Here is a 24,891-nt window from a genome sequence, read left to right on the forward strand (position 1 = left end):
CACTGATAAAAACAAACTCAGATGTAATATCCACAATAATCCCACAATCAGGATGCACAGCATATGCCATTACAGAGAGAATTTTAATCTCTACAGGCTGTTAAAGATCATCACAACCACCAAAGTAAACAATTAAACATTTGTCAATTTCACAGCACAGATGCCAGCCACAACTGGAATAGGATTTGTTTTAATCCCCCCTGCACCTGCAACAAAACGATGAACAACATGTCAACTGGCACCCAGCTGGTTCACCCCTGGGTCATTTCTCTCTCCTCTCAGTCCTTCAGAGCGTCTCTCTAAGGCAGACGCAACAGGCCAAGGGATAAATAGATCTGTTGAAGAGGGTGATGAAGCGCTGTACAATCTGAAGATCCACTAAAGGATGACAAACATTTGTATCATCCTTGAATGTCACTTGCCTCCTGACACTTGGTGTGTGTGTGTGAGAGAGAGAGAGAGAGAGAGAGAGAGAGAGAGAGGGAAAGAAAAGCTTTACTTGTAGTGATTGTGTTTTGTTTTTCAGGATTATCAAGGGTCAAGGCATCGACATCAAGAGCCTCAGCTCAAGATCAGTCCTCACAGTGACCAACATGACAGAGGATCGTTACGGGAACTACACATGTGTCGCCTCCAACAAGCTAGGGACGGCTAATGCCAGTGTGCCTCTCATTCGTAAGTTGTCATTCTAACTGTTTGTGGCTAACTGGAGTGGTGGAGAGTCAGAGGGCTGAAAGTGTCTGGTGGAAATCAGTGGGGGTTTGTGCCCTCAGTTGTCAGTTTTGCTGCGGCATTCTTGATATATGATTAAAGTCACAGTTAAACCCAGTGCTACGACTGGGTGCCCACATATCATCAGTAGACTTGATGTCTTACTTACTAGTCATCAGTTTTGTGAATGTTGGTTGTCTTAATATGGTGGCTAAGTCTGTGTGTGGGTGGGTGTGTTGGTGTGTGTCTGCTTTTAAATTCTACAAGTGCATGTGTACTGGAGAAAATACCACCTGAAAAAGAACTTTTGCTTTGAGGTAAGAGCATTGCAATTACAAAGGCAGCTACACAGGTCAGTCATGCTAAGTTGAATGCCAAGCAGCAGTATGACTCAAATTTTAAAGAGGTCTGAGAGTCAGCCCTTTCATAGTTTTTAAAGCGCCATGAGGCATCTAGCCGAGTTCCTGAAGAGGCCAAGTGATCAGAGGCCAGACTGCTGGTGTATCAGTGATAGACTGCAGGATTTTTTAATATGGTCTGGGGAATATTCTTCCATAAAGAAAAAAAAAATACATCAGAATATTTGCTAAACACAATGAGACCAAGACAGAAAAAGTTCACACAAAACAGACGCAGGCACAAAACACCTGCCCATCACAGCAGACACCCAGGTCCAGTCCTCAGGTAACACAAGCCACAGCGTTGATTGGTGGGAAGCCAGGGAGGGATCATGTCCATGTCACTGCACTAGCATTTCCTTGTAGCTAGCCAGGGTGTCTGCATCATCATGGAGAGACAGTACGAACCTCTGGCCACATTTGTGAATATTAAGGTTGTAAACAGCCCTGCATTAATAAAATGTAAGGGGCTGCGTTGATGAGTGCATGTTTGAGTAACAGGTCCAACACCACACAGTGTTTTATGATATTATCAGGAAAGATTTTTCAACTGATAGCAGTTTTTATCTTTTTCTCACAGCCGACAGTATGGTGTGCATGTTATAAAGTCATATAACACACTTGCTAATACAGTACATAATTGCCTATGTAGTGCCTTGTCAGGAAACATTGCAGAGCACACACTGCTGCAACAGTTGATCCAGGTTCAACTTTTTTGCCTGTTAACCCTGAGTTTTTTTTAGCAGCAGCATTGTGGTCTGCTTGAACACAATCTCAAACCTCCTCAGTGAAGGCTGGTGGCTGTGTGTGCTCACTCTCTTCCCAGGCCAACAGTAGAGTAAGCAGTCATAATGACTGCAGTACAATGGGAGTTGGCCATTGTGTGGGGAAAAAAGGGGGAGAAAAACACAAAGGTGGACTGAAACCTTTGTGACGCAACCCAAGCAATAACTGTACATTATGAGCTTCACAGAGCTAGTAATTATGGGACCTATCATTCAGAAAAAGCTTTATAGCATAGCCATCACACCAAAGCTTATGCCCTAGTATGAGGAGGTCAGAACATGGACCCATGAGCACTTGGAAAGGTGGGGTGGTGGAATGAATTACCTTTCAATCTTTATAGATGGGTTTGATTTTTAAAAGCTGTAGTAATAGTCCAAGCTGTCAACTGCTGAAAACACTGTAGAGGTAGATTTGTACTTTAGGCAGCCATCTTATTTTCATCATAAGGTCCTCTACCTGAAGCTTAGGCCAATAAGCACTGGGCAAAAAGCACAGAATACAGGGCAGGGCAAGTCAACAGTCTACTACAAGGGTAATTGCTGTTTCCCATGGCTGATTGAAGTTCCTCATTGATTATTAAAGTACAAAAGGCCCATTATGTCAAAACACAGAAACTATAAAAAAAGGCTTATTCCCATTGTAGTCCTTACTAGCTAAGATCAGTCAACTGGTCAATTAGCAGACAAGAAGTACAAGGCTTTTTGGATTCTGGTGCACAAACAGGGTTATGTCATAATTTTCTTATATTTTAAGAAAAGAAATCCTCTATAGTCTGTAGTCCACAGTTGCTCCATTACACATCTTAAAAGCTCAATGGGAGGTGACTCTTAACCACAAGACAAGATTCAATCTTGTCAAATGTTTCAGTATCTGTCTACAGTACATATATTCACAAACTTTACCAAGCACTTTGCTTATTCAGAACCTTATACTGTACTTCTTGGTAGGTATTTGATATTCCTACACTGGTGTGCATTTCTGTTATTTTGTCCACCTGCTGTACCTGCCAAGCAGCAGCAGAATCAGTGACAGCAAGGGGCTGAGGGAACACATTTCCCTCAACATTTTAGAGCAAGTATGAGTGAAAAAAATTCTGTTTAATGTATTCAGTGATGAAATATGAACAGGTGAATTAAATTATTCACCAGTTTGCGCTGCACCCCTCTGATGATAACATTGTCCCTAGCAGGCCAGAGACTCAGAATACAAAAAGATATTTCTGTAGAGTTGGCAATTGTCAAAGGAGCACTCCACTCTCCTGTTTGTGTATGCACAAAGAACATCAAAGGCTTGTCTCAGATCCTCAAATGGATGATCTTAATGTGACACTAGCGAGGCCTCAAAGGCAGAGCGGCAAAGAAAACCCCCAGAATAGACAGAGGAGGCAGCTTCCTGTGCTGCCACCCCCAACCTCTCTCTTTCCCCCATTCCCTGTCTTTATCTCATTGTCTGTCTCGCTATCATGGCTTTGTCTATCTGATTCTCTTATCTCACTCTCTTACTCTCTCCCTCTTTTGTCCTCTCTCCCTCCCTTGTCTCTCATTCTCATTCTTTCTCTCTATCATTCTTTCTCTCTCTCTCTCTCACACACACACCCTCCCTCTCTCTCTCTCTCTCTCATGATCTCCACTAATGGAGGAGAGGCCAATTCTGCTGTCGCTCTTAATGAGAAATGGCAAGCAATCGCCACAGCGCACTCTCACCGGTACATTGACGCAAATAACAAAACCCAGAGGTTAGATTTCACCATGGGTGACTTTGGATTGCTATTTTAGAACCAGTCGATAGCTATTGATGAGCAAGATGGGAAGGGGGAAAGGGGCATGCATATTTGATAGAGCATCATATATTGAGGTGAATTTTAAGTGGCAACACAATGAGGGTGGTTTGTGGTGAAGAAATTGAGTATGCAGGTGTATATACAGTAGTTTTTTTGGTTGTTTCCATTACACTAATATGTTTAGTAGATGCACATGAATTGATATGGTCAGCTAATGCTCATCCCCATTTAAAAAGCCTTGAAATACAGCCACTGGGAATGAAAGATAAAATATAAACCAAAACACCAAGCATTCAGGGCTCAGTTTCATTAGTTTCTTGTCAAGAAGCTGAAGTTGAAAGGTCCCTATCCTTGAGCAGCGTAAATCCTTTTTGTCTTAACCTAACAGAGTCACTTTAAATCAGTCCAGCAAAAGGCTCACCATTATCACTGATGAGATGAACTGTGACTCTAGAAAGCCTTCTCTCAGGGAAAAGTAAACACATTTGCCCTCCACCCAAAGCAGCCACTGGAAGACAGATAGTGTGTTTTCAGCTTCAAAATCGAACAGGGATGAAAAAGCGAATTTGCATTCTGGCTTTGTGCACATGTCGACATTGTAGGTTCTGACTAATTTCTGCATTTTCAAGATGAGTTGGATGGCCGTGTCCTCACTGTATGCCTCTGTGGCAGCTGGGATTCAGTTCTGCCAGTTGTGTCAGACCATGTGGGTTTTTGTGCTGTTAAACCATTAGTCAGGGATTGTGATCTCTTTCAGCTAAGTACCACTTTAAGCTGTGTGTTAAAAGCTGTGGTAAAAAAACACAAACTGGGTTCTCTGGAGCAGAAAGAAAGCATACAACCTCTTTGTCACTACTTGTTGGAGTACTCTGTGTGTGTGTGCGCTCGCATGTTTGTGTGTGCACACAAAGCTTTTTTTAATACCTGATCGCTTTTTGAGCAGCACAATACCCAGTGTCATCAGCGAATGAACAAATAATAAAGTGGAAAAGCACTTGTCATAATTGTCTGTACTTCTAAACAATTGTTAAGTTACAAAGGTGTAATGAATTGTGCAAGATAATAGGTTTGAATGATAACATAGAAATTCTCTGAAATAACTTGGGAGGCTTTTGATGTTTCTATATATGTTTGCAGATGGAATATTTGTATTTAACTGAACCAGAGCTTGCACAGGTGCAGTCCATGATGTGATTAATTTTCAGTCAGTTAGATTTAATCACAAGACACAGGCTTTCTCTCAGTAGCTTCATTGTGTTTTTCTCATCACTCTGTGGATCAAATCGAACTACCAAGTGCATACAATAGAAGAGTGGTCTCTATTAATGATGTATCAGCTTTCTGAGAAAATTTGATTCATTTGTCTATAAACTAAGAAAGATGCCAGTTTCATACAAGAGGAGGAGTTGTCAGCTACAGGAGGTTATGTGCTGATTGTATGTTGATTTGACAGGGACAGTGCATATTAATAAACATCATCTCAGTAATCTGTTTTTGTAGACAGATGTTACAGTCAGCATTGTTTTGTTATCATATGGAATATACCGTAGTTTTGTTGATATACCATTACCGCTGGCTTTGCAAATGTTTTCGAGGTAATTATTATAGCAGGCTTAACAGTATGAGCATTTCCGTCAGATTTGCTCTTAAAAAAACAGATGAGTGACTACGTTTAAAAATGAGCATCTGTGAAAACTGGAAAATCTGCCACCAAAGAAAAGAAGAGGAGGAAGGAATGAAAGTTAATATTAAAGAAAGAGCTTTCAAGGTCCAAACACTTACAGATGGGAGTAGTAAAACGCTTTAATTCAACATACTGTGACAAAATGTAGTGATAATGTTTGATAATCTAGCCATTAATGAATACAACCTGCCATTACTGTTAAACAAGGACAAAATGCACCTCACAAATGTGTTATATTCTGCATTAACTCAAACACAATCTGTAGTTTGTGATTAATGTTAAAGCGTTTATTTTACTACTTACTACTGAGCTAGTGCTACCAGGAAAATGACAGTTCAAGGTCATTTGACAACTCTCACCATTGTTCTGAAAGTATTTTCAGAATCCTCAAATTTGTCTCCTCAAACCATCTGGATAAAAAATCTATGAACTGCCCAATTAAAAAGACTGAACAGCCTTTCAAGTTGCACATATTTTTTCTAATCCAAACAAGGTCGGTAGCCAGAAATGGCATGCGTCCTTGCTCAATTTGTACATTTTATAATTGATAATAAAAACAAATATTGTCAGTTTTGTTAATATATATTTATGTTTCTGATCTACTCAGTAATTATAATTACACAAAGAATAACTTGTTAATATTTTGCTTTTGATTTCCAGAAAGAGCAAAGGGTATATGTCATTTCCTTGGGTATTTGAAAGATTACCAGGTATATATTTGTAGCTCTGTGACTTTAATGCAGATGTGATTCGTGAGGCACAATCTGGGATCGTCTATAGACTCAAATCATGCAGTCAAGTTTCTGTAGACCGCTATCAGGCCAAAGAGATACAGCATACCATACAAAACGGTTAGTCTCTGAAAGTACGAGAGTGAGCATGAGAATACAGAGAACCAAATAATTGCAACCTCGAATTATTTTCAAGTGTACAAGTTATATTTCTGACAGTATCTTCTTGCATGCACACATATTCACTACATGCACGCTACACGCACTCACACTTGCGCACCTTATGATTTTAGCTGAGGTATAACAATCACCAAACTGGCAATCCCTATTTCAACTTCCTATTTCGTGTGCTAGATGGAAGTGAACTGTGATGAAAAGACTGAGACTGTTCACTCCAATTTTCTGAGGAGTCCTCCAGCTTAATTGGTCAAGCTCTTATCCCCCAGCCCACCTCGGCTTAGCCCTGGAGGAGATTTTCTCCAACTATACCTCTGCCTTCATTTCCTCCTTTCTCCTCTCCCCTCCCTCCCCCCTCTGAGCAGTAATCGGAAGAGACTGATGGGGGAGAAGAAGAGTTACTCTCTCCCCCTCTCTCTCTCTCTCTCTCTGTCTCCCTCTCTCCCTTCGTCACTGCTCAGCCTCCCTCAGGCAGGAGAGACACTGCTGGCTAGTTGGTTAATGAACGTCGTGTTCGTTTGTCACGCTTATCAATCACCGCATGTGTAGGTGTCATTTCGACATGTCTCCTCATCTGCCATTGTTGTTGATGATGTTGTTTGTTCTCACACCGTGTGATTGTACCTGAGTCATGGAGCAGAGATGCAGGGAAATGGAAGCTAAAGGTGCAACCTGTAAAAGCAGGTGTGTGATAACAGCATAAAATGCAGGGAAATAATGTTTAAGCCGTGTCAGGATTGGAAGGCAGTGTATCATGTTTTAGCAAGTTGTGTTCATCTTGTGTTAAACTACTCTCTATGGCGATAAAACAAGTTGGGTCTATATTTGATATTCAGCTGTTTTCTGATGTTTTTCAGTGTTAAAACTGTTACGATGAACAAAATGAAACATTTTGTATGACATGTTTTCTAGGGGTTTTAATCTTCAAGTACTCACATATCAAAATATGCTGAATAAATTGAACGTGGTGAAGTTGCAACGTCCTTTATTTTCCCCCAAAGCACCCTTGCAGTGTTGCGCCATTTACCTATCATTTGAATGCCTGCATTTCCATATTTAGGCAATCAGAAAAGCCATTAACATTTTCCAGTCGCACTGCGATGAGGAAATGTTTGGTGCTGTAGCAGAGTGTTCATCCTGCAGCCCAGCGGGCAATGGACTTTATGCACACCCACAACCCCCACCCCCCACCCACCCTCACTGACTCCTGTAGGAGGCCAAATGCACTGCTAGGGACGTTCATCCCTGGATGACTGAGCTCAGCGGGTGCCCACAAGGATGATACACACTCTGGGCAGCATTAAAAAAGACATAGGATGAATAGCTAATTAGCTGACTCACAGATTAACACAGTCTTTAACACTGATGAATCCATCATCATGGAGGCCTGAGTGACGAAAATGTTTAAGAATAGCTGAACGGTTCACACAAGGACTGTGTTCCTGCATGACAATAACTTGATAATGCCCTCAAATGGAGCAGTGAAGATGAATTGGATGTCTAGACTGCAAAGTTTCTCTCTTTCTTTTCCTACCTGGGTCTTTAAAGGTGCTTCCTGAGAGCTTCACTGCACTACAGCACAAAATTTCCATATCTTATGTGTTTGATTGGATTGTGGATCAATATTATTGACTTAGGAAGTAATTCATGCACTGCTGATTTCTTAAACTTCAAAAAGTCACTTTAAAAACCTGGGTTTTGGCAGAAGCAAATTGAAATTTTTTAAATTTGTGTCTCGCTTCCTCGTCTCTACTGTTGTCAAAATGTAACCCCATACTGTACCTGACCAGAGTCCAGAGCCCTTACTTTGTGTGATATTGACGTGTGCAACTTTATTATTAACTCCAGATTAAGCTTATGATGAGCTAAACTCTGAACAGGGTCCAAAATGAACATTGATTCCCACAAATCACGTTGTATAAATCTCTTACATTATCCCATTTATAGAGAACAAAGAGAATAGCAATCCATGAAATGAAGTAGCTGTGAAAACTAATGTGTTTTATCTTGCGAGTGAGCAGGCCGCGTACAAGGTCTGCTGCCATATACAGTAGATGCGTTGCTCTGCGGAGTGAGAGAAAGACTCCAAGTTAGTGTGGAGCTTTGAGGGAGAGATTGCATGTCAAAAGATGTGTTCCACAGTAATGGAGGAGTGTCTGAGAGCCCATGAAATGATTCACTGGTGAATTCATGCTCAAGTATTAATCAGATAGCACCCGCCTGCCTGTTTGAAGAAAGAACTGAAAAGAAACTGTCTTCACATATCGGCTCCCCCAGGAGTACTTAAAGTGGAAACATTTGTGGAAGAAAAGATTAATTCGACCATTTCTCCACCAATATACTGATGGAGAAGGCATATCACTCCATGTATGAATACTGATTCCCACGCAATTTCCCTGTTAAATTGAATGACGAAATGAAATGAAAGCAAATATTTTATTGTTGTTGGCATAACAGTGGCATGTTAAACAGCAACACAGTTATTACACAGTTCAAACTTCAAAGAAGCAACACAGAGATCACAGATGGAGAGCGTGGCGTAGACCACAGTGCAACCCCTTTTTGTCACACAGTTGAAATGGCCATACCCAGTTCCCATGCAAATGGATTAAAATGGAGACTCTAAGTAGGCTTCTGCACTATCGCGTGGCCTAGATACAGCAGCTCACTGCAACAACATAAAGTAGTATTCTTTTTGTGTGTGACTACATGTGAGGTGCAATCATGACTGCCATGGTTTCCCTTGTGACAGATAAGCTCCTCCTCCGTCATGAAGCCTTCTGGAGGAACACGGTTTATACCTTTGTGGGGAGTATAAATAGTTTCTTAGCTGCAAGTATAAGTTGCACTGTTTGTGTGTCAAAAGCTGAATTCACAACCCGATGAGCCCGACCGCCACATCGCTTTGAGTCAAGCTCTCATGGTAAAGAACAGCTTTGCTTTTTTTCACCACTCCACCCAGATGCTGCTCCCGAGTGAGTCACGGCACGAAGCTGGTCACAGCTTATCTAAAATTAAGTGTTTGTTTACCAAACAGAAAGCCCTGTTATTTATTTATTTGTTTCAAACTTAAGATCAAATGGGTGGTAATGTTTACATTGCACTGATATCTTTATACTAAAGTAGCATTAAATAATTGATGCTGCACAGCCAGAGTATGGGTTTCACTGTGAGTTGTGGAAGCCAGAAATCAAAGAAATTGGCAAAATGTTATGTCCTTAGCATCAGTAACCTTATCAACCTTATGTGTTATGTGTGTTTGTTTTTTTGTTTTTTTTGTAAAAACAACATTTAATTCCTTCCATGACAAAATCTGTGGGAACATTTTTACCACAAATGTGACTGAGCATAGAATATACTCAGTGCGACATTTTACACATACACTTCAAAAAGTGAAGATGTGTTTGCTGCTGTCCTTTGGTGGACACACTCAGCTCCAGTAGCTTGACACACTAGACTGAACATTTATGGATGTCACATTATTCCATCTCCCAAATGCCACCAGTGGTTCAGCCTGAAATGAGTTCATAAGGTAATCAGATTGAGAGTCTTGAGTTCACTCCTCAGAGGGATCAAAGACTGACTAAAACGTCCACCCCATTTTTTTTTTTTTTTTTTTTTTTTTTGGCTCATTCTTTGGTCGATTCATACAACCTAAAAGGAGGACACGATACAGAAAACTCTGCTATATTCTGTGGAGAGGGAAAATAAAATTAAACTGATGTGATTTAAGAACTACTCCGGCAGGTGCAGATTAAATTATGGGTGCTAACCGAGCATGGTGTGATCTTGCACCATCAAAGTGAGACAAGGCCAGTTGTTTAGCATACCAGAAGTATGATGAAAGTTTTCTACCCGATCACAAATCCCTACCCCACCCCCACCCCCACACCCTCAGGGTTTTGGAGCAGCCTCAGTTCCCAGGTCCCCCCCCTCGGTTTTTGTCTTAGAAGTAACCCATGCAAATCCGAGGCGACTACGGGGGGATAAAACATGTTGTTTATGAGCTTGTGGAGGTTGCATCTTGCTGCAGAGACACCGGGTCCTTAATGCATGGAGAGGATTTGTCTCCATTTCCCTGTCCTTTTGTCCTTGCATGCACTTTTTCTTTTTTATTTTACGTCTCCATTCTGTTAATAATACATGAATGTCCTCTTTCCCTCCCCCTCCCTCTCCCCCCCTCCCCCTCTCCTTCCCTGTAGCAATTATTGAACCCACCACCACTAGTGCTGTCTCAAGCCCAGGTCAGTATATGTCACCATGCTGTACACCAAATCAGCAAAGAGGTCCGCTGCCTCATACTAACCTGAGCCGAAATCCTCTCCTCCATCTTGATTTATTTCAATTGGCTGGCTGATGACTTCTGGGTGTACAGCTTCATTTGTGTGTCCTTTATTTGTTTAATTTGCATTTTATTTATTTATTATTAATTTTGGGTTGGCTTCTACAGCCTGGCTACGTATACTTCCTGCAGCCTGTATCATCGCAACACCTTACCTCCCCCCTTCCTTTCATTAAACCCCACTTCGCCGCCACCACCCCCCACGTGGAGCAAACAGTAGTAGTCATCAAAGTGGCTGTTCCATATGCCTCAATGCCTCTGGGTCTGATGCTTCTCATAATGCTGATGGCTTCTTCTTCTTCTCTTTCTGGCTTTCACACCACCAACACCACCACTCTCCTGCTCCTCAGTGCTAGCTAAATGCAGTATACATCAAAGGCAGGACTCTGTTGGTGGCAAAGGCCCTTGGTTTGTTGTTTGCAAGATGGAATCTCTGCTGCCTTTGTACTTTTATCACTCCCTTTCTGCCTCCCTCTCTCTTTCTGTGTCTTAATCTTCCTATATCCCTCTCTCTCTCCTTCCTCTCTGTTCTCTCCCCTTTCTAGAACAATCAGTTGGCTCTCTGCCACCCTCTTTAACCTGATCTCCTGCTAGTGCTGTTGTCGGTGCTACACTGTCAATGTCGCCCTTGTTTCCCCACCTCACTGTATTCTGCCGCTTCCACATTCCAGCCCAGAGTAATCCCCTCTGCCTGGTCGTCTTTTCTCCCTCTCTAATGGTTTTAAGCAAGTCACAGAATGTAATCTCTCATGCTGGTTACATTATTTTTGCTTAATACTGTTCATGGGCACAGAAACATGCAGACACACACTCACGCTAAAAAGCTTTAAAAAGCTTTCACTGGCACACGGACGCACACAATAGAAACTGAAAGGAAAACATGTTGAAATGTTCAAACACGCTCGAACGCACCTGCACTCAAAGCACAAACACAATCACACGTGAGGATTCATATTGTATGAGGAATGTAACAAGAGTTTTTGAGGACTTTTCATCCAGCTCCATGGGTGGACACCATCATTTTCCTCCTGCGTGTTTTTGGAAGGCACAGGCCTGGATTAGCATGTGTCTGCCTGCATTCTCTACCTGTCTATGCAAGCCAAATATAATTATCCGTGGAGATTCTGTCAGATAACAAGTTAAAATAAGCTCAGCAGCAACGAACAGTCTTGGCATGGCCCTGAACTCTCATTTGATGTAACGCTTGCAGAACAAATGACAATTTCATGGTTCAAAGGAACACCAGTGGTTTCAATCGTGGAGATAAACTCACTCTCCGACCCACTGTTCTTGTTTTGTTCCAAGTTGTATTTGAAGTTAATTTTTTGATGGCGCCTTCACTAAGTGGCTTGGCAAAGGGAATTATTTTAGATCCCTGCAAATGGCTCTTTGGACCAACCATTTAATAATTCATTTTAACAGGTTATTATCTGCTTTTATTTCCCCTGTGAATGAGTTTGGGAAGATGTGCTCCCAAAATAAGGAATAAAATTCTATTCTGAAAGGTAAGCAAATCAGGAGATCTAAGGTAGAAAAATTGCTCACCCACACCACTTGCAGAGCATGTTTCAGTCCATTGATTAAGGGCAAATGACAAAAAATTCAAATTACAGAGAGAAAACAATGTTAATAGGCAACATCAGTCATTGTGCTTTTATTTCTAATCTTGCTTTGGCAGTACTTCTCTAATAAAAATCAGTTCAGATGGGCCAAAATGTTAATGTGCAGGTTAATTGGATCCTATTTGCATTCTAGATTTACATTGTTATGACTCAGGGCTTGTATACTCTGATCTTTCAGAGACACAAAGGTGGACATACTTGTGCCACAAGGATAGTTTTCACAGTGGTCCCAACTTGCAACTGTATTACCACTCATGTATTAAACATACATATATTTTAAGCAGGTTTGAAAACATACAAAAGTTTTGATAATGGAATATACTGTACATGTATTTTAATCAGAGGGAAGGTTAGCCAACTATTAAACTCTACGTGGGAACTGATAGAGTGAAAATAGACCACAACTATATGGATGGATTTCTTGGATTATCAAAACATGAATTGTGTATATGAACTGTAATGGTAATGCTTTAGGTCCTGAAAATGTTTACAAACCGTACTGCATACGCATGAAGATTTATCCCTGACTACTCTGCAGAACTGATGGCATTGCCATAAGTCATTTATCTAAAGTAGTCAATCACTCCAAGCTCCAATTAACAAAAGTAAAGACACGATGGTTCACACACATACAAGCAGGAGGCCCCCGCCTTCGGTTATCGTCCAACAAGAGGATTTGGAGATGGTGGACTCATGTAGGCACTTTTAGCTCCAAATTACCAAAGACAGAAATATATGGACTAGTCACACAGTACCACCCTCTTCAGGAAAAGCCACGGCAAATAGTTCTTCTAAGGAAACTGAGCTCCTTCAGTGTGTGGAACAGGCTGCCGAAAGTCTGCAGTGTCCAGGGCACTGTTCTTGGCTATAGTGCGGTGGGGAGGCGGCGTCAACAGTGACGATGCCAGCCGACTCAGTTAACCAGCAATGAAGGCCAGCTCTGTGGTGGGGCTGGAACTGCACAGTCTGGAAGCAGTGGCAGAGAGGAGGATGACGGACATGATGAACACCGTCCTGGATAACCCCGTCCCACTCGCTCCACAATGAACTGTGGCAGATGGACGGCGCGTTCAGCTCATCCCACCTCATCGCACCAAAGAGCAAGCCAGAGCGCTTCAGGCGTTCACTTGTGCCCGCTGTTATCAGACGCCACAACAGCAACTGTGACCACAGCCTAAGCCAGCTGTGACACCCCCACCCCTTCACCACCACCACCCCTAACCCACTCCCACTCAGCCAGAGCTGTCACACTCACTGTTCTCAACTGGTCCAACATCCAGACTCAGTGGTGACCACAGAAAAGGGACTCTCTCTGTTGAACAGTGATACATAAACTTTATCCATCAACTACATTCAATACAACTTCACCTGCTATTTTTGTAATTATTATCATCATTATTATTAGTAATAATAGTATAGTTTTCAGAATACTTTTACACTAATTTGCTGTCTTGCTGAGACTTTGATGAGAAAATTGAAACCACTCTCATGTCTGTACAGTAAATATGAAGATATTGCCAAGAGACAGTGAGTTTAGTTTGGCATAAAGCCAAGCTAAGCTAACCATATCCCGGCTGTAGCATCATATCAACAGTACAGAGTGATATTGACCATCTTGACTAAGTTGGCGAGAAACTGATTTTCCGATTATTTTTTTTAAGATAATGCTAGTAGAATTTAATATGGTCACTATTTTATTGTATTATAATTTTATTAATGTATAATTTATCATCTGTTCCTGTTTCCATATTAAATATCTTATTCATCTTCATTTTTTACTTTTTTAATATACTACAACACATATAATACAATATTGCATCAATTCATTATCACATTTTTTTTTTACCATATGTAACTGTCTCAGTCAGGCATATGATGAAAATTCACTCATACTGTGTAAATTTTACTTTATACAGTCATCCATAACTACAGTATCCATATATTCGACCAATAACAGCTTCTCCTATCTTAACAGTTTCTTCTAAACGTCACACCGATATGTTCACACTTGTCAGAGAACCACAGACACAGATAGAAGCCATCTGTCGCCACCATCAGCCTCACATGAAAGTTTATACTGCCTATGTAGAGAATGGTGACAATACAGGTCTTGAGCTTGCTTATGCTTTAGCATATGGATTTGTATGTATTTACCTAAACAAAAAGCACTGCTCCAGTACTCTAAAGCAGCTGGCTTTGGTGCCACCCTGTCATCCCAACAAAATGTAGATCTGTGATAATAGCATATTCTCCCACAGGCTTTCACTTCTGTTTATTTCCACAAATCACTTGACAGTAGAAAAACAATGTTCTTAACACTGTACTGAGCCATATTTCTTGTCTTTGTGAGGCACAGTCAGTACAGTGCTACTGGTTCAAGGAATATTACATGCATTATACATAATGAGTGTGACTCCTTCTGATTCCCGTGTGCCATGTTAACTCCCAAACAAACAAAATTCAGACAGCCTGAGTGTAGCTAAGTGAAGACAATCCACGCACTGTTTCACTCTCACCTTATTAATCCCGTTCTTATCCCTCATTTTTCATATGGCATGATTATTCTTCTCTTTTTTTCCCCAATATCTGGTATAATCAGAACTAATTATGGAGGAGGTTACACTAATGCTGTCATGTATCATGGAAGGTTGGCATGTGAAGCATTTATTTGACCCTCCCCCACCGACCCAACATGAAGCAGTAGGAGATAGGAAGAAGAGATTAATGAGTCCATGAGGGTTTATGTGTCTTGGTAATACTGTGGAAGTAGGCCATAAAACACAAATCTGCTGTGTGATTAGGGGATCCATGATGGAGCAACCTTTAAGAATAGTTAACTTTTAATCCGGAACGATGCTTTGTATTTCTCTGGTATGGATTTTACTGGAACAAACAGTCAAATCTGTTTCTTTATATAGATGCATTGAAATTGAAAGTCTCACCAGCTTAATGAAGACCATTTTCTGATTGAATTAGCGCAAGGGTAGGTCATATATCTTTCTTTATTCGGGGTCCAAAGCACAACATCAAAGAGATAATCTACCTTATTAAGTATTCTTTCGAAGTCCTCCAAAATTCAAAAGTCACTTACTCAGCTCCCCAAGGCTCAGGGAGCAGTGTTAATCAAATTATTTTAGTAAGCATGTAAAGCTTCTTTAATCAAAGGATAGCTGGCTAATTTATGTCTGAAAGTGGGGTAATGTCTTCTTTGGAAGATGACTTTAAACAAGGTTAGGTTATGCTTTTCCTATTTCCAATTCTTTATTTTGTTATCTGATGTTGGTACAACTTGGACCCTAAGGCACATTTTGCTGGTATTACACTGTGCGAGGGCTTCTCAATAAATAAACAACTTGGCATTTTTCTCTTTAAGTTCTAAATTAATATTCTCTCTTGGCCATCACTTTGTAAATATTAGACTAACTATTACTGGAAAAAGCTTCATAAGCACATTTAGTCTGTCTTTGAAACCATGTAATGCATTACTTTGGTGATTAAATCTGCAGCTGACTGTTTTTCTGTTGCAACATTTTCTAACTTTAGCCCTAATACATAATGTATTTTTAGCTATGTTCATTAAAGTTGAAAAACTTTTGCACTTTTTATCATGTTTTTTTTTTTTCCCATGTTTGGCCTCAGAGGGAATTAAAGAGGAACAGATCAAATTTTTAGAAGTTCATCCTGTTCAGCTGACAAAGTCCATTGTAAATGAGCGACTACCTCTCAGTTTCTCCCGAGCCTGAATATTGGTCCCCATCAGCTCCTGGCTTGTAATGAAGGCAAAGTGACCGTGAGATTCACTGTATTTCTTTTTGTTTGAAACACTGTCTTTATTTTGTCTGTGGGGCTGTTGTCAATATGGTGTCACATCAAACAGAACTTCTATTTGTAGTCGTATTTCAACATCAAAGCCATAACATCAGAGCTGGTGAAATGGAGAAACTGCTTCCCATACTCTCTAATTCACCGCAAATTATTTTATACATTGAACTCAGAGCTCATTGCTCTAAATACAGATAAGCATGTAGATGTTATACATTTTCCCTGAAAATACAAACGATTAATGGGAGGAGTGTTCCTGCTCTAGGGCCCTGCTGCAGTGCATACTAAGTCCTTGCAATATATTCTCAAACATATGCACCAACATATGCCACATGTCCACATGGACTACTGGAATACTGATTATTATTGATAACCTTAATACTGGGTCATCGCTGTATTAACTGGTGTGCCTAGGAAAAGTGAAATATTCACAGAAGTCATGGAAGGAAAATCTGAAAGAATATTAAAGGTATCTTTGGCTTTAAGACAGTAATAAGTTTTTGCTGCCACAGTATGTCCTTAATTTCCATCAGGATTATTTTTGACATTGTACAGGAGAAAACTGGTACCTAGAGATTGATATTGGATTCCATGGATGTCACTGAATGAGCTGGATATATCTTCCTGTCCTCAGTTTAACCCCAGACGCGATCAATCACACTAATCACTGTCAATCAGTCTGCATCACTAATTACATAATGCCGTCTTCATCTGTTCTTTCGTTTCCTTTCAAACAAAACTCTGTACACATCCCATATGTTGTCTTTCCCCAGACGTTTTCATCCTAGTAGATAAGAAATCTGATACACTGAGAGAGTCGAACAGGACCAGGTACCAGATTTTTAAAAGGGGATTTTTTTTTTTCCTCCATCCCTTGGCTCTGACTTCACACAGAGCGCAGACTCTGCCATCTCTCTCTCCTCCCGCAACCTTCAAATCCCTATAAATCAACCAGCTCCTGAACAAGTACCAAACTAAAAACATACCAAGATGCTGTATGCTGCTCAGATCTAAGTATTGTAGATGTTATGGATAAAGACTTCATCAAAAGGTGAATAGCACAGAATGTATGAGCACAGGAAACTGTTAAAAGCTAAAAAAGACCTCAGTGTGAACAGTTCTTATGTATGCTGTTCCTTTACACTTATGTAGCTAAAAGCACGAGCCACAAGTGCTGAAGTTGAACTGCATCAAGTGGCGATTACAATATAGCCACCAGTGTGACTACTGACTACTTGGGTTTGTGAGTCACCCCCTGGGTAATGGCAGTATAAATACACTGTACTTATGAAATATTCAATAGGATGGAATATCTCCCACTGACAAGCTTGCGTTGGGGTCTCGTCTGCGTAGACTGGTACTGTAAATCCTAGAGGACTGGACTTGTTTAAACTACAGGGTTAAACTGCTCGAGGAGCCTCTACAGTAAACAGCCCTGCCTCTCTTTACCCAGCATGCCTGGTGTCAAACACACTGAGCTACCCACAGATAATCCTTTTTGGCAGTGCATTTTCTACCAGCCTTATCAGTTATATGGTGGCAAGATCAAGAGCCGTGCAAACTCCCTTCTGCACCCTCCTCTCACCACCGCACCGCTTACCCCCCCAACTCCTGACTCCTGTCCCATACGGCTTGTTTTGAGGTGATGCACTGACCTTCATTTGTGCCGAGCGCTAACTTGCCCAGTCATCTCTGGAAGGTCCTGATAAACAGGTGGCATGTCATCTATCATACTTGACCCCTATATCCATGGAAATACGTGATGGGTTTCGTCCTGTGGAACCAGAAGCCCGTGAGATTCCCCAATCACAAATCTGTTGTTACAGTAAATGGGTTCAAAGGTGCAAAAGTTTTGGGTAGGAAATCAAACTTAAATTTCCTCCTTTGCTCAAATGTATATTATACAGCAAATGAAAAGTAAATAGGAAAAGAAAAGTCTCCAATGACTGCATTTATGAACCTCCTCATTATACAGTGCATATTACACGAGATACATCCAGCATTTAGTAAGGCCACTGATTATCTCATTTTACAGTACTCCTGAGCTTTGAAATATCAACGTGTGCCAGTGTTTCAACAGTTCATTTAATTGATCAACAGTTTCCATGCCTTCTGACAGCACTTGCATTACCATACTGTAACAGCATATGTTTTCAAGAAATGAAAGCCATTACTTTGATATTATAATAGCACACAATTTGATTGCTGTATGATCTTCTGTTTTCTCTCTGTAATTCCTTTTAATGAGTATTAATCAAGGGAAGTGTTATTTTTGCTATTTGGCTGATTGGTACTCGGTTGTTTGTGTGATATTAGTCATTATGGGTTAGGTTCTCTTTTGCTGTGGCTGCCTGGGCTTTTTATTACAGTGCCCTAAAACACAGTCTGAGTGCTAATACTGATTAGTTAAATGTGGGAGATGCCGACAATGAAATTGATTTTGTGTTTTACTGTGCTGGGAAAGGTGCTCTGAAACAAAGTGATGTCTCTTTCCCCTTATTTGTTTTGGTTAATTAATAACCATAGCACTTATGATAATGCTTCAAAAAAGGAAGCTTTTTCTAAAAGCAAAGGAAACACAGAAATTAATATTGATTGTGCGGATGTTGCTATACGCAAATGGCAAAATGATGATGGAAGGACACACCAGTATGTTTGTCCACATTCGACAATTTATACTTCACACATTACATCTAATTGCAATGTTTAGTGCCAGTGCAGGATATGTTTAATCCTACATGTAGCTAAGCAGACTGTAAGGTTGTAGAGGTGCTAAATGCATGTAGCATGTTGGACTTTAATACGGAAGATGTAAAAATAATTAATAAAGAATCAACAATACAGCATAAAATATACCTGCTCTACAGTTGCTATATAATAGCTTACTTCAGCTAGCTTACTAGTTAATTTCTGAGCCAGTTGTGTTTAATGCACTACCATAACTGATCACTAGGGGTAACCAAAGACTAATCAGGCTAATTAGGGCAAATAAGCTTGCTCATTAAACCTGAGGAACTGATGGAGGAGTGAGTAGATATTGTAAAAAATGAGGATTTAAGAAATATTTACACTGGATATTAAAAAATGTTGTAATTGAAGAGCTGGGGCTCTTAAATAAATATTAGGATAATTAATTAATATTAGGATAATGCTCTTCTGAAGCAGTTTGGCTTAGCAGTAATACATTATATCCTGACATTTCTCCAGCCTCTCATCAAGCATTCAGAACACATTTTGGACTCCCACAAAGGCCCACTTACCTCTCATCCCTCCAATCTTAACTACATAAACAGATTATTGTCCACATTTCATGGGCCTTAGCCTTCACTGTTCCTCACTGTCCCCCTCAAAGACTGATTTTCAGGGCTGCTTTTCTCATGTTTGTCAGCCTCTGATATAAATGGCCCCCTTCATCCCCCCATCAGCAGATTATTCTACTTACTCCACATCTCCCTCACTGAGCCGCTCCGTCACTGCCTCTCCCATTCCCACATGTACCGTTCTCCTCTCTACCTCTGATTATCTGTCCCGCTTCACATCTCCTCAGGAGTGCCGGCCATTAAATGCAAACCTGGCCGCGCTGTCAGTCCCACGCACGCACTGAAGAAACACAGCGGTGCGCAGCGGAAACCGTAATAACTGCCTTCTGAAGAACAAGAAAACTATTTCACAGACTCCACTTTTTTCTCTGTTCATCTTTCATGGATATTTCTCAGTATTTGGGAGGGATAATATTGGTGGCGTGTATTAAAACTGAGACCTGTCAGAGCCCTTCTCGTTTTTAAATTGTGCCAAAGAATCCTCTTTCTTTTATGTGTTTATTCCCACCTCTTATTTGAGCTCTTGTTGCAGGCACTGCTTTTATCCCTGTCGCTGTCACTTTTTTTTTTTTCTCGAGCATAACTTTTCAGAGTTTGCAGATCACCAAATCTCACACATCTGCCGCCGTACCCAGAAGATCAAAGCACATTATGCATTGTAGCACTTTCAGGTCTGTGACATCCTTCCTCATTTTTGATCATGTGTTTACAACTGTTTCTCAAAACCTGTATTCTCACTCTTGAACTGAAAAGTTCTGCAAATAAGAGGAAAAGACCACAAAAGGAGAAGTCGCTGTTAAAAAGGATAAGGGAAATGTTTTTTGTCAATTCAAATCTTTTTCCAACTTTAATTGGCACTCTCGCCACAGCAGTCAGGGTGATTAATAAGACAATTCAGTTGGAAAGATGAGTTTTGGTGGTCCCAACAGCAGACAGGACTCTGCGGTTGCTGTGTGAGAGCTGGAGCAGAAAATGGATAGTCATTTCCTTTTATGGCCACAAAAGGCTGCTGTAGAGATTCAGTCTTGGTCTATAATTGAGACACCAGGGTATATTCTCTTTCAGGACAGACTCTAATGGTTAGTGCATTAAGGAGGATGATTGAAGTTAGCCACACACTTACAGTAGAGGCCGCGGTAAATCAGAAAAGATGGCTTTTTGGCCAATTTGTAGATTGCAGTGAGTTCACACTGTGCAGTGCTTTAGGTCTTCCCTCTCTCTCATCTCTGGTGAGAGCACTCTTCAGCAGAGTTAAATGGGTGTAATTTTGAGGTAAAAGAGAGAACACTTTTAGTAGTAATGGAGAGAGGGCTTTGGACATGTTGTCATTGCCCTTGGAAATACAGTAAATGCACCCTTCAGGCATGGCTCAGTTGTTAGGAGGCTCTGCTCTGCATCACTCTTAGGTTTTGTATTCTGCTCATGAGCAGGAAGGAGCTGAGAAAGTATCTTAATATTAAGACATCAGCTGGACTGGCACAGTCCTGCCATATACAGAGTGAATTTTGATTCAGGTTTCCCTTTTACTCTTTTACCAAAATTACACATTTTGGTCATTTATTTATTGTGAGTTTTTCTTTCAATTTAGTCAGCAAAAACTAAAAGTGTTTTAGTCTAGTTTTGTCTAGTTAGATGTGTTCTGCTATTGCTAGGTTAGCAGAAAATGTGCTGACCACTTGTTTATATGAGTCCATAATGGTTAATATACACAGAACCTATGTCACAACACAGTCACTCTCCTTAGTAAATACAGTTGTCATCCTCAAACTCTGGCTGTTTGAACATTGATCTCTTTTTCCTATTGTTGATCCTCTATCGTGTGATGGGTCACAGATTTTGATGTAACATCGATCACTCACTGTCATTCAGTCTCATATAGTGCTGCTACCTGTGCTCTCCACCTGCACTGTATTCACTCTCTTGTTCACTGAAAACATTACTAACAGTCTGGGTTTAGCTGAAGATGAGCAGCAAAAACATGAACATTATTGCATTGATGTTCTTTTAGTAAACATTTCTGGGAAATTAATGGTTGAACGCTGACAGTAATTCTGCACTCATTCCTCCTACATCCACAGACCTTGAATTTTTTTTGATTTACATCAGCTTACCTTTTTAGATATGTCAGTATGCTGCCCTGCATGTTTTTTGTGGTAAATCCCAGCCTGTGTGTCTAGTGTTTTACAGTAGGATCTCAAATTAATTGATATTTTAGCACCAAAGGGTATTTTAAAGTCACAGTGTTGGTTTTATTGGTGTCTATCGCTTATTTTATATATGTTTATTTTTTTAGCACTAACCATATGAGCCACAGATAATTTTGTTTTATTTAATACTGAGTATTAATTGCAATGACAATAAAGATTCTATCTATCTAAGATATTTTACTTATCAGGAACTGCTTCTGCAGGTGCATGTAGGTCATATATTCATTCATCCATTTTTCAGATTATTGTTTAGTTTTTATATGTTGATGAAAATGAAAAAAATATTTCGTCATAGTTTATGTTTTCATTGGTTGCTTATTTTCTTTCATTTTAGTCTTTTTTTCATCTGGAAATAATGTCGTCAGTGAATATTTTGGGTCAGAGTTTTCGTTGGTGAAATTAACACTGCCACAACACTGTGAGACACTGCACATTTATTTCACCGTTTGTGTCAGGCAACTCGCATTTCCAACCATTTCCAGCAATCTTCACTTGTGAGTGAAGAGTGTCAGGCCTGGGCAGCTTGTTGTTGGTTTTGATATTCATATATGACAGCTGGCTGCCAGCAGATTATTGGTCTTTCATGTGATTGTGCCAGGGGGGGTTGAGTCTTTGTTGCCAGCTATCCCGATAATACTCATACCTCAGGAATTCTACCCACCCATGGCATGTCTTCTCCCCATGTATTTGAATCTTAGAGCGACGGGGTGCCTATATGTCACTCCACGATAAGTGTTGGGAATTACACAGTAATTAGTTTGCCCATTCTAAACAAGCCCTGACTGACACTGACAGTGCAGGAAGCCTGAGGAGTAAAGATACTGTGCCCACTGCTTCCAAATGCAACCTCTGCTAAACCCTTGCCTCCCAAATTTGCATAGAAATTCTAGGATCTATTCCAGGATTTGTTTCACTTGTATAAATCAAACGCACAAACATAATGATATGGAGATGAATTTAAGCTGCTGTTATATTGTTCAAGTCCATTGCTGAATCATTTTCTTCCCTTCTTAATTCTGCAACCAGATTAGTGACACTTGAGAGGTTGAGTATGTTTGTGATTTTTCATTTGCACTGTAAGCACTCACAGTATTCACATATACAGTAAATTAACCCTATTTTACTTGTACTCATTTTGATGCAGGGTAAAATCCAAAAATAGTAACAACCAAAACTTAAACTACTTGCTGTATGGGCTGTTTTAAGGGAGGGTAACATGATGGTAAGACAATTTGCCAAAGGTCAGACATTTTGTTATAGTGTTTAGTGTGAGATTTCTTCTTAATATATGTGATTTTATTTAACCACTGTGAACAAATTTGGCTATATTGGATGTGCAAGATTTTTGCATCAATATGATATGACTTACATGAATACTGTGTCAGGTTATTTTATCCATTAAACAGTTTCATAATGACATTTCCAGATAATGCCTCAATAAGATACCTCAATATAGTGATATTGTTACATTTATTTTGTGATTGATAATCTTACCCATATTGGCCATCTTGGCTCTTTAAAGTGATAAATATTACTTAGATTTATCCATCAAACCATACAACATCTTTAGCATTTCTAAGCAGTACATAGACATTTTGTTTAAACCAGAAATGAATGGTATCATAATAAATGTCATCATAGAAGATGTTGTGATTGTTTAAAAATACTGCAGATTAACAAACAAATGTCTTTGTAGCTGCTTACAATTATAAACCACTGATTAAATGTTTGTATATTTCTTATGTAATGAAAAAATGAGTTCATGTAAAATGTTACTCATAAAACCAAATACAGTTGGGATCAGTTGCTACATGCATATGAAAAGTGCATTCAATAAGGGAATGTGTCAAGCAGAGTCCAGTAATTGTGACATACTCTATTTTTTCTCAGATCCATGCACTGGATTGAAGCAGTGTTCACTAAACAGTTAAAACTTGTAGGTGTCATAGATTTGTTTTAGGTGCACCTGAGTTCATTCGCCGTGTTCTCGGCTCACTCCATCAATTGAACTTTTAACTCCTACTTAGAGCGCTTGCATGACAATGCCCACCGGTCATCAATGATGTGACCGTATTGTCTACTGATTTGCATTTCATCCAACTTTGGCTGAAACAGAATTCAAGCTCCTCTTAATCACAACAGCCCCGAGACAAACAGCACAAGTCTAAACGCATTTTGTCTCTACTCTGTATGCAAGATCATCCTGGAGGAAATGTGATAGGGAGGGCTCACTGCTGCTGTTCTTAAGTAGGGTTTTCCTCACTTTCCTATCTTCATCCACAGAGAGAGGTTTCTAAATGAATCCTGTTGACTTCCTGTACTTGTTTCATCTCCAGAAACATTGTGTTATCGATTATGTGGATCCATACGTGCTGTTCTTATGGCACTGCAGAGATTTTTGTCCACAGTCTTCTCAAATCACACCCTAGACTCCTTCCCCTCATCTTTTCTCTAATACCGTCTTTACTTCTTTTGTCAAGTTTGATGTCTTCAGTGTTGCCACTCCGCCCTCTCAGGATGAACTTGGTGCGGCAGTGCCACTGCACAGTGTTGTTTTACTCTGGCAGACAATTATCTCAGAGAGGCCTGGACAGAGAAAGGTGCTCTTAACAACAATTTCCCCTCTACCTTTAAATCAGTCCATGCTTCCCATCACCCACTAAATGGCACACACTGTCTATGCACAAATACACACACACACACACACACAGGTTCCCTTAAATCATTTTCTTTTCTCTTATATTTATGCTATTAAAACTGTGCACTAAAGTTCATCTAGCACACACACTCAGACACACACTCAGACACACACTCAGCTTCAATCACTGTCACAAGCCTCAGGAAAAACCTCTCAATCAACCCAACAGCAGATGACAGTATCTACAATAAAGCATCCTCTCGAAGCTGTGCATATGCATCGCCTTTCTCTCTGTTTACCACTCCTCACGAGTCTTGGAAATCTTTTTATTGACAAACCACACCTTGAAGACCTTGGAGGTTTTTAAACGCGTTTAGAAAAGGTCGTGACATTCAGAAATGGCATTCTCTTTGGGGAAATGGCTTGGATGTCTGGCCATTAAATAAGGTTAGTTCTATTGGCTCGATTTCCGAGCCATTTGACGTCCTCGACATCGCTAAAGAGTGGCCAGCCCCTCTGCTGATGCTAAAGGCTCTCAGTGCAAGTTGGAGTGGTGTCGCTGTGTGTGGTACACTCCTCTAGAGACTAATAAAGAGTGCAGAACACATACACACATGCAAATACACATGCTGTATAAGCACTTACATACCGAGTATGCTCCCATTTTGGTGTT

At 40.3% G+C, this 24,891-nt stretch overlaps 1 protein-coding gene across 2 annotated transcripts in view; it reads left to right on the plus strand.

Moving 5' to 3' along the window:
- The window catches only part of negr1 (neuronal growth regulator 1), a 130,270-nt gene that overhangs the window by 84,957 nt on the left and 20,422 nt on the right, over positions 1–24,891 (plus strand). The window contains exons 6-7 of one of the 2 annotated variants that reach the window (XM_018673137.2): positions 527–675; positions 10,470–10,511. In XM_018673137.2, coding sequence (XP_018528653.1) covers positions 527–675; positions 10,470–10,511 — 191 coding nt within the window. The remainder of the gene's footprint in view (positions 1–526; positions 676–10,469; positions 10,512–24,891) is intronic. The other variant, XM_018673138.2, reaches the window with a different exon arrangement.

This window comes from Lates calcarifer, linkage group LG17 (genome assembly GCF_001640805.2).
Source record: "Lates calcarifer isolate ASB-BC8 linkage group LG17, TLL_Latcal_v3, whole genome shotgun sequence".
NCBI classification, from domain to species: domain Eukaryota; kingdom Metazoa; phylum Chordata; class Actinopteri; family Centropomidae; genus Lates; species Lates calcarifer.